At 31.6% G+C, this 11,132-nt stretch overlaps 1 protein-coding gene across 1 annotated transcript; it reads right to left on the bottom strand.

Annotated features, from left to right (window-relative positions):
- Positions 1-5,831: 5,831 nt before the first annotated feature.
- Positions 5,832-10,879, bottom strand: LOC149552626 (uncharacterized). The gene is made up of 6 exons (XM_089790219.1): positions 9,997-10,879; positions 8,917-9,786; positions 7,663-7,738; positions 7,488-7,561; positions 6,074-6,122; positions 5,832-5,961 (listed from the first exon to the last, which is right to left on the bottom strand). The coding sequence occupies exons 1-6, from the start codon at positions 10,877-10,879 to the stop codon at positions 5,832-5,834; spliced, it is 2,082 nt and encodes a 693-aa protein (XP_089646345.1).
- Between the last annotated feature and the right edge of the window lie 253 nt (positions 10,880-11,132).

The raw sequence follows: 11,132 nt of genomic DNA, 5'->3' as shown, positions 1-11,132 counted from the left end.
GAAAGTCTATTTAAGAGACCCTCATATCTTCATTTTGAAAGGTTGAATGAGAATTTGCATTGAATTTTTGCTGGAATTCATACTCACATTTGCTCATATTCACATATGCAAAGATCAAGTTTGACCAAAAGTTGACCAGATTTAACCATCGTTGACTTGAGTTGACTAGTTTCGAAAAGAGTTTTGAATTAATTAAATGAAATTATTTAATTAAATGGATTACTTACTTCTAATTAATTAAACAAAGTTATTTAATTAAATTAGAAGCCATTTCTAATTAATTAAATGAAGTTATTTAATTAAATAAGAAAAGTGTCTCTAATTAATAAAGATTATTTAATTAAATAGAAAAAGTAATTATGAGAGCATATCTCATTTTATTAAATTAAATATCTCAACAAAATCTCTCTTCAATTCAAAAAGGTAAATTTCATATTTACTATTGATCAAAAATAAGTTAAATCAGTTAACTCCTTTTTCTGCTCAAATTGAATCAGTTAACTCCTTATTTTACTCAAATTAAATATGTTAACTCCGTTGAATTTGGAATTCTCCCTTTATGACTGAACTTCACCTTTAATCCTGAACGCTGATTGAAATCGATCTCAACCGTTGATGAATTTCAGGAAAGTCTATTTAAGAGACCCTCATCTCTTCATTTTGAAAGGTTGAATCAGAATTTGCATTGAATTGTTGCTAGAATTCATACTCACATTTGCTCCTATTCACATACGCAAAGATCAAGTTTGACCAAAAGTTGACCAGATTTAACCACAGTTGACTTGAGTTGACTAGTTTCAAAAATAATTTTGAAATAATTAAATGAAATTATTTAATTAAATGGAGTACTTACTTCTAAATAATTATAAAAAATTATTTAATTAAATGAGAAGGCATTCCTAACTAATTAAATGAGGTTATTTAATTAAATAAGAAAAGTGTCTGTAATTAATTAAAGATTATTTAATTAAATAGAGAAAGTAATTATGAGAGCATATCTCATTTTATTAAATTAAATATCTCAACAAAATCTCACTTCAGTTCAAAAAGGGAAACTTCCAATTCATTATTGGTCAAAAATGAGTTAAATGAGTTAACTCTTTTTTCTACTCAAATTGAATCAGTTAACTCCTTAATTTACTGAAATTAAATCTATTAACTCCCTTTAATTTGGAAATTTCCCTTTGTGACTGAACTTCACATTTAATCCTGACCGTTGATTAAAATTGATCTCAACCGTTGATGAATTCTAGGAAAGTTTATTTAAGAGACCCTCATATCTTCATTTTGAAAGGTTGAATGAGAATTTGCATCAAATTGTTGCTAGAATTCATACTCACATTTTCTCATATTCACATATGCAAAGATCAAGTTTGACCAAAAGTTGACCAGATTTAACCATCGTTGACTAGTTTCGAAATTTTTTTTGAAATAATTAAACGAAATTATTTAATTAAATGGAGTACTTACTTCTAATTAATTAAACAAAGTTATTTAATTAAATTAGAAGCCATTTCTAATTAATTAAATGAAGTTATTTATTAAATAAGAAAAGTGTCTGTAATTAATTAAAGATTATTTAATTAAATAGAAAAAGTAATTATGAGAGCATATCTCATTTTATTAAATTAAATATCTCAACAAAATCTCTCTTCAATTCAAAAAGGTAAATTTCAAGTTTATTATTAATCAAAAATGAGTTAAATCAGTTAACTCCTTTTTCTGCTCAAATTGAATCAGTTAACTCCTTATTTTGCTTAAATTAAATCTGTTAACTCCCTTGAATTTGGAAATCTCTCTTTATGAATGAACTTCACCTTTAATCCTGACCGTTGATTGAAATCGATCTCAACCGTTGATGAATTTCAGGAAAGTCTATTTAAGAGACCCTCATCTCTTCATTTTGAAAGGTTGAATCAGAATTTGCATCGAATTGTTGCTAGAATTCATACTCACATTTGCTCATATTCACATGCGCAAAGATTAAGTTTGACCAAAAGTTGACCAGATTTAACCACGGTTGACTTCAGTTGACTAGTTTCAAAAAGAATTTTGAAATAATTAAACCAAAATTATTTAATTAAATAGAGTACTTACTTCTAATTAATTAAAAAAAGATATTTAATTAAATAAGAAGCCATTCCTAACTAATTAAATGAAGTTATTTAATTAAATAAGAAAAGTGTCTCTAATTAATTAAATAGAAAAAGTAATTATGAGAGCATATCTCATTTTATTAAATTAAATATCTCAACAAAATCTCTCTTCAGTTCAAAAAGGGAACTTTCCAATTCACTATTGATAAAAAATGATTTAAATCAGTTAACTCAATTTTTTACTCAAATTGAATCAGTTAACTCCTTATTTTACTCAAATTAAATCTGTTAACTCCCTTTAATTTGGAAATCTCCCTTTATGACTGAACTACACCTTTAATCCTAACCGTTGATTGAAATCAATCTCAACCGTTGATGAATTCAAGGAAAGTCTATTTAAGGGACCCTGATCTCTTCATTTTGAAAGGTTTAATGAGAATTTGCATCGAATTGTTGCTGGAATTCATGCTCACATTTGCTCATATTCACATATGCAAAGATCAAGTTTGACCAAAATTTGACCAGATTTAACCATGGTTGACTTGAGTTGACTAGTTTCGAAAAGAATTTTGAAATAATTAAATGAAATTATTTAATTAAATGGAGTACTTACTTCTAATTAATTAAACAAAGTTATTTAATTAAATAAGAAGCCATTCCTAATTAAATAAATGAAGTTATTTAATTAAATAAGAAAAGTGTCTCTAATTAATTAAAGATTATTTAATTAAATAGAAAAAGTAATTATGAGAGCATATCTCATTTTATTAAATTAAATATCTCAACAAAATCTCTCTTCAGTTGAAAAAGGAAAATTTTCAGTTAACTATTCATCAAAAATGAGTTAAATCAGTTAACTCCTTTTTCTACTCAAATTGAATCAGTTAACTCCTTATTTTACTCAAATTAAATCTGTTAACTCCCTTTAATTTGAAAATCTAACTTGATGACTAAACTTCACATTTAATCCTGACCGCTGATTGAAATCGATCTCAACCGTTGATGAATTCCAAGAAAGTCTTTTTAAGAGACCGTCATCTCTTCATTTTGAAAGGTTGAATGAGAATTTGCATCAAATTGTTGCTGCAATTCATACTCACATTTGCTCATATTCACATACGCAAAGATCAGGTTTGACCTAAAGTGGACCAGATTTAACCACGGTTGACTTGAGTTGAGTAGTTTCGAACAAAATTTTAAATAATTAAACCAAATTATTTAATTAAATGGAGTACTTACTTCTAATTAATTAAACAAATTTATTTAATTAAATGAGAAGTGATTCCTATTTAATTAAATGAAGTTATTTAATAAAATAAGAAAAGTGTCTCTAGTTAATTAAAGATTACTTAATTAAATAGAAAAAGTAATTATGAGAGCATATCTCATTTTATTAAATTAAATACGTCAACAAAATCTCTCTTCAGTTCAAAAAGAGAAATTCTCAGTTCACTATTGATCAAAAATGAGTTAAATTAGTTAACTCCTTTTTCTACTCAAATTGAATCAGTTAACTCCTTATTTTACTTAAATTAAATATGTTAACTCCTTTTAATTTGGAAATCTACCTTTATGACTGAACTTCACCTTTAATCCTGACCGTTGATTGAAATCGATCTCAACCGTTGATGAATTCTAAGAAAGTCTATTTAACATACCCTCATCTCTTCATTTTGAAAGGTTGAATGAGAATTTGCATCGAATTATTGCTGGAATTCGTACTCACATTTGCTCATATTCACATACGCAAAGATCTAGTTTGACCAAAAGTTGACCAAATTTAACTGCGGTTGACTTGAGTTGACTAGTTTCGAAAAGAATTTTGAAATAATTAAAAGAAATTATTTAATTAAATGCAGTACTTACTTCTACGTAATTAAATAAAGTTATTTAATTAAATGAGAAGCCATTCCTAATTAATTAAATAAAATTATTTAATTAAATAAGAAAAGTGTCAATAATTAATTAAAGATTACTTAATTAAATAGAAAAAGTAATTATGAGAGCATATCTCATTTTATTAAATTAAATATCTCAACAAAATCTCTCTTGCGTTCAAAAAGGGAAATTTTCGATTCACTATTGATCAAAAATGAATTAAATTAGTTAACTCCTTTTTCTACTCAAATTGAATAAGTTAACTCCTTATTTTATTCAAATTAAATCTGTTAACTCCCTTTAATTTGGAAATCTCCCTTCATGACTGAACTTCTTCTTTAATCCTGACCATTGATTAAAATCGATCTCAACCATTGATGAATTCTAGGAAAGTTTATTTAAGAGACCCTCATCTCTTAATTTTGAAAGGTTGAATGAGAATTTGCATCGAATTTTTGCTGGAATTCATACTCACATTTGCTCATATTCATATACGCAAAGATCAAGTTTGACAAAAAGTTGACCAGATTTAACCATGGTTGACTTGAGTTGACTAATTTCAAAAAGAATTTTTAAATAATTAAACGATATTATTTAATTAAATGGAGTACTTATTTCTAATTAATTAGACAAAGTTATTTAATTAAATGAGAAGCCATTCCTAATTAATTAAATGAAGTTATTTAATTGAAAAAGAAAAATGTCTCTAATTAATTAAAGATTACTTAATTAAATAGAAAAAGTAATTATGAGAGCATATCTCATTTTATTAAATTAAATATCTCAACAAAATCTCTCTTCAGTTCGAAAAGGGAAATTTCCAGTTCACTATTGATCAAAAATGAGTTAAATCAGTCAACTCCTTTTTCTACTCAAATTGAATCATTTAACTCGTTATTTTACTCAATTTAAATTTGTTAACTCCCTTTATGACTGAACTTCACCTTTAATCTTGACCGTTGATTGAAATCGATCTCAACTATTGATGAATTACAGGAAAGTCTATTTAGGAGACCCTCATCTCTTCATTTTGAAAGGTTGAATGAGAATTTGCATCGAATTATTGCTGGAATTCATACTCACATTTTCTCATATTCACATACACAAAGATCAAGTTTGACCAAAAGTTGACTAGATTTAACCACGGTTGACTTGAGTTGACTAGTTTCGAAAAGAATTTTGAAATAATGAAACAAAATAATTTAATAAATTGGAGTACTTACTTGAAATTAATTAAACAAAGTTATTTAATTAAATGAGAATCCATTCCTAATTAATTAAATGAAGTTATTTAATTAAATAAGAAAAGTGTCTCTAATTAACAAGAGCTCTTTGCGAGGTGCAGTCCCTGCCTTTTGGCAAGGAGACTAATATGCGTTAATTTTTACGATGTCATGAGCTTTAACGAATTACAGAATGAATCGGATGTTAAAAGCTTTGTGAACAATTTGAAGCGAACTAGAGAAATAACTTTCATAATATTGAAATGGAAGAAGACTAATGTAAGAGATAAGCAAATAAAAAGAACACGATAGAGAAGTAATACAGACCACTAATAATAGTATGAAGTTTATATTATGTTATACTGTATTAAATTGTCTGAACTATATACATAAGTTTTGCTATATGCAAATGTTGGAAATGCATTGTATACATGCTATTTTTTTTTTCCTGTTTGCTACTGCTCGCTGGAAATGCATTGTGCACATGGTGTTTTTTTGTTTTACTATTTGCTACTGCTTGCTGGAAACTACATAGAAGTATGATTTTGTAGTATGTAGAGTTTTTTAGTTGCTGAGAAGTCTGGAAGAGCTTGATTTTCAAGTAGCTGCATTTGTTTCAAAAGCTATATGTTCATCAGGCTTTTGATGTTCTGTATTTTCTAGTCTGATGTGCTTCTGCTTTGGCTGCAATGTAGTGTGTGCTATTGATGTGGCAAAAAGTGATTTTCAAATTTTTTGGATGTGCTGCTGTTGATTTGTTGTACCTGTACAGAAAGAGTTCAATAGTTAGATATTTAGAGTAATTTAGTGTAAAATATGAAATAAGTGTGAAACATTTTTAGTTTTTGGGTGTTTTTTTGTGAGTGTTAACTTTACCTTGACATGTGGTGTTTCTGCCTTCCAAAATTGTCTTCACGAGCATGTGCTGCTTATGTACCCTGCAATTTGTAAATATAAGTTAGTTGCTTGATTGAATTTGATTAAATTGTAATTGACTGTGTGGTAGTGGAAGTAATGAAGAGTTGTAATAAGGTCTTACAGTCAGTGTTTCTCTTGTAATTGATGTAACTGTATGGTCCATGGCGAATGTAAAAGTGCCTTGGATCTCAAAGCTGCACATCATGTAGACTGTTGTAGACATGTGTTCTATGTACTTGTCGAACTCAATTTTGGTTAGTTCTGGGAAGTGTTGTTGTAAGAGGTTGCCATGTAGACTGCATTCAAAGATAGTGTCTTCTGTCTCAATGACACATTGGACGTAGGGTTGAAATTGAAATGTGGTATCTGTTCCACACTTAGTGCAGTAGATGTCAGTTGGATTTCCTGTGGTTGATAGAGAGATAATTTGTTGGTAGATTGTGCATAGTGGCTGGTAGGGTGAGTTGTGGACATTTTTTGGTCATAATGTTCCTGTAAGCTGAAACCAGCAAGGTCAAAGTCACTCAAAAGTTAGTTTAGCAACATTTTAGTAGCAATGAAAACTAAATCTGGGCTTTTACGGATTATTAAACTTGCCTGTAAATTGGCTTTTGCGAGTTTTTGTAATGATTGTTTGGTGCAGTTGTCATTGAGAAGGTCTATGTAGGTGGCTTGTTCTAATCTAATGACTGCTGAACCTCTTGGCCCAGTGCGTGTGACATTTTTTAGTAGTAAGAGGACTATTGTTGATGATGATGTCGATTTGCATATGTTTTTAAGGCTTGTGTAGCTGTAGTTGTGTGCTTTTGGCACTATGAATTGAAAACAAAAGAGAGCATAGATGTTAGGAATTAATGTATGAAAATTGAATAATAACATTGTTGTGAATGTTAATTTGCGGTGTTTGTCACTTACAGTAGCTATGTCGGATGGCCATTGTCCATCTCTTATCTGAAGCTGGAACTGTGTGGCATTGTGTAGATGTGAAGTGAGAAGAACGCCAAGAGTGCCAATTGGATAGTTGTTAGGTGACTGAACGAGCTGGCAGATTTTGGTATTAGGTGATAGCTATTGTTGTTTGCAAATAGGAGCTATTTTTTTGACTTCAGTGTCTGACTTGAATTGTATGCAATAATCAACATCTCCCCTTTCATATTGGGAGTTTTTTTTTTCTTGATTCCAAATTTTTGAATACAGATACTTGTTCTAGGCATGAGCCAATGCAAGTATTTGTCAATTGAGGCATTTGTAATGTTTGTTGTTATAGTCAGTAGACCAGCTTGATCTATTAGATCTATGTGTGCGATTGATGATCTTGGTTCATTTTGTGTAGAGGTCTTCAAAGCTGGTCCATATGTAGCTAGAATGTCACCTTCGAAGATTGCTGCTGACTGTGTGTTGCAAATGTCAAATATGGGAGTTGGCAAACTGGTGATCAGCTTTTTTCTGCATTGAAATTTGTCACATCAACTTCAATTTGATTTAGTATGGTTAATTTATGTTGATGCATTGGAGAGAATAAGTATGAAAGCATTAGGAGTACTTGCCTCTTTTGCTTGTTGTCGTGGATGGTGGTTGGAGTGTGTGCGCTCTGTTGTACCTCCATGGTGTTGTCAGATGTTGCTACAAAGAAGAAAGTAGTCAATATTGCATGATTAGGCATAATTTATGATATTCATTTTGGTTGATGATATAATAGACAAATGGAGTGATGTACTAAATGTGCAATTAGAGTGCGACTACGAAATGGTTAGTCCAATATGTATCTAAGATGGTTGCTGTTATTTCAGTGTCGAGATTATGTATCCAGATATGGTCGAGGTTGGTTCCTATTTCTGTCGTTGTGTTCTGAGTTGCAAGTTTAAGATTATGTTGTTGCATGATGTTGAAGAGGTCTGATTTTTTCCTTGATGTCTTTAGTGTGTCGATGTTGAATTCTCCTGCGATCAGCAGTTTTGAATGTTCGGGTAGGGTTGTAGTGATGGTATGGATGAAAGTGAAAAGTTCATTTGTTGGTGTTGTTGGTGTGATATATATATTTACAATGTGTAGGGATGTTTGAATGTGAGAGATGTCAATTGTGATTAATTCAAGGTGTCTTGTTGCATATGTTTCAATGTTTTTGGTTGCGTTAATTTTGCTACAACATGTTAGCAATCCATGAATATTGTACGATGCGTAAAAGACAAATTTCTTGTGCAGCAATGGCAATTGGTCAGTGTGCTTAGTTCTTGTCTCTTGGAGACAAATTACAATTGCAGCATGTAAATCATGATCGTGGTCTATTTCTTGTGCGTGGAGTTGTAGGCTTCGGATATTTAGAGTGCATATTGTGATGTTGGTTGGTGTTTTAGGTGATAGAGTATAGCATAGTGGCCATTGTTGTGTTGTTTGTAGTCGTTGTATTTCTAGTGTAACTTTTTGGGAGATCTTGAAATTGTTGTGCTGTATTTTGTTCATCAAATACAAATTTTCTATGTCTCTTACGCGAGACAAGGCAATGTAGGAAAGGCCATGTTGATAGACTTCTGCGAGATCGAAAGCAATATTGTCCATTGTTAGACCTTGTGCTCTATGAATAGTTCTTGCGGATGCAAGCTGTATGGGAAATTGTGATCGTATGACTATGTTTGTTAATGTTCGCATCCTTCTTGTAATTTCTGTCAATGGTGTCCATGTAAGTGGCGTTGTATCTTTATAGACATGTTGCATTTTTTGTCTTCTTAGTTTTTCGATATTAGGATCATTGAACTCGATCTAGACAATGTCTTGCTTGTCATGTGTATGTAGTTGGAATGTACCGTCAGCACCATTGACTAGGCCATCCTGTATGTCAAGATTGCCTGCAATAAGCTCAATGAGGATTCCTGGCTTTACAAATATAGTTGTTGGTAAACTTGTCTTTTCTAGTTGGTAAGGGTTTTTGTCGAAGCTTGTGTCTTTTTGATCAATTGCTTCGAGTTTGTATAGTTTTGTTTGTAGGAGGTCTAGCATTCTTTGGTTGTGGTCATCAACAGCAAGGTTGCATTGGAACAGATGTGGTAGTCTTGGGTCATTAGGTATAGGCTTGTGACATATTCTATTTATGTAGCAAATGTCGTCATTTGTTTGCTCACAGATTCTTATACGATTGAGAATCCTGATAAAGTGTTCATTTCGTTGTCTAATTACAGTTTCCAAGTTATAGTATTTGACATTGTCTATCCAAAATGTGTATGGAATTTTCTCACCATTAATTCTTGGTGCTTCAAAAATCCAACCATCACATACTGGGTGTGCCTGGTAGAAGTCACCACAAAATATGATGTCTATGTTACCAAATGGTTGAGTTGGTGTGTTCTTTATTTGACACAATCTTTTGTCTATGTTGTATAAAGTTGTTGAGCCTATTAGTGATGTCTCGTCAATTAAGAGAAGTTGAAGTTGGTCTAATTTCTTGCTTAAGCTGTCCAAAGTGTCTGAGTCTAATGGCACCATTTTTGATGCGGTGCATGGTAGATGAAATATGGAATGTGCAGTTACACCGCCTATGTTGTATGCGGCCTTTCCTGTTGGTCCAACAATAATGCCTTTTGGTTTGAGTGGATCACTATGCAATTGTTTGTCATATAGGCGGATTAAAGCCTGATAGAGGAGTTTTGCTGTAAAGGTCTTACCAGTACCAACTCCTCCTGTTATGAATAAGTATATTGGTTTGTGTGGGAGGAGTCTTTTTGTCATAACAACATCTTTTAATATTGTTTGTTGCTCTTTGTTCAATTGCCTTCACATTGCGAAGTTTTCTTCGGTGCTTTGTAAGAATGGATGTGCAATTTGTGAAAACAACGGGTTCTGGATAGTTTGGTTTTGTTTGCATTTTTTATTGTGCATTAGGTCAATACCTAAGTCATATTGTTCTATTGTTGTGGATGTTTCATTGGATTGTAACTGACAATCGAATATCATTGTTGCATTTTCATTGTTCTCCAACTCTTTTTGTATGTCATCTATGCTACCCCATCCATAAGCAGTCTGTGCATTGAACATTTTTTCAATGTTTTGCATTTCTGGTTTTCTAGCATTGTATGCATCAACCCATGTGTTGTGGTCTGATAACAAAGTTTGCTCGCTTACTCGAAACAGTATGTACAACATGAGTTTCTCCCTACAATAGTTGTCATAGTCAATATGTGGATTGTATTTGACAAAGCGTATAATTTGTGCCTTTCGTCTCTTTTGAAAATTAGTAGATCTATTGTGGTACAATGCAGTGTACTTAGCAAGTGATAAATTTTGTAGTGTGCTTGGCCTAGTTATGTACTTGTCTATTGCAGAAGGATACATGATGTTATCAGAATTGTCATGCTCTTTAGCTAGCAATTTTGGACTTTTAAGCATAACAACTCTACTCTCTGATGGTGCAGTGTTGATGAATACAATTTTTCGTGATGATCTACGTAATGGTAGTGACAATGCAATAAGCACAGCTTGATGACTAGATATTTGCTGGTAGTTTAGTAATGCATTTCCAAGTTTGCGTATGAATTTTATTTTGTTGTCATAAGTTGTCATTGTTTCCTTGCGTAATTGTTGAAAGGCTAATCTTGTTGTTGTGTCTTGCTTTGTCATATAGGAGCAGCAGTAAGATGTAGCAGCATAAGCATCTAGAATGAATTGGGTATCAGTATTTGCATACCATAGTGATGGCACTTGCCTTGAAAATGCATTTGTCCAAGTGTCAACTGGGTCTCTTTTCAATAGCAACACTCTTCTTTTTAACGTCATTTGTAGCATTAAGATGTAGTTGGTTTCAGTCATGTCAAAGTCATTGAGGAATTGGTCAAATGTCACATCTCTTGAGTACTATTTATGCTCAAGTTGTTTGAAGAACTGTTTTTCTTTCTCTTTGATGCTTGTATCTGTTGGGGGTAGAGGCTCTAGGATAGTTGTATTTCTAATTGGAGGCATGGGAAAGTTGAAGCGACAACTTGATGTCCTATACTGCTTGCAGCTTTTTGTATGGTGGTGTGTTTGAATT

This window comes from Cupressus sempervirens, chromosome 6, assembly GCF_028749045.1.
Source record: "Cupressus sempervirens isolate cs-2001-9-10 chromosome 6, ASM2874904v1, whole genome shotgun sequence".
Lineage (NCBI taxonomy): Eukaryota > Viridiplantae > Streptophyta > Pinopsida > Cupressales > Cupressaceae > Cupressus > Cupressus sempervirens.
This window is presented reverse-complemented; position numbering and strand designations above follow the sequence as displayed.

Excerpts from the sequence above, each read along its gene's own strand:
- LOC149552626 (XM_089790219.1), bottom strand. The coding sequence starts at position 10,879 with ATGACGTTAAAAAGAAGAGTGTTGCTATTGAAAAGAGACCCAGTTGAC. Across the intron at positions 9,787-9,996 it reads AATAGAACAATATGACTTAG|GAGGAGTTGGTACTGGTAAG; the intron begins GTATTGACCTAA and ends TATTCATAACAG. Across the intron at positions 7,562-7,662 it reads CACGACAACAAGCAAAAGAG|AAAAAAGCTGATCACCAGTT; the intron begins GCAAGTACTCCT and ends ATTTCAATGCAG.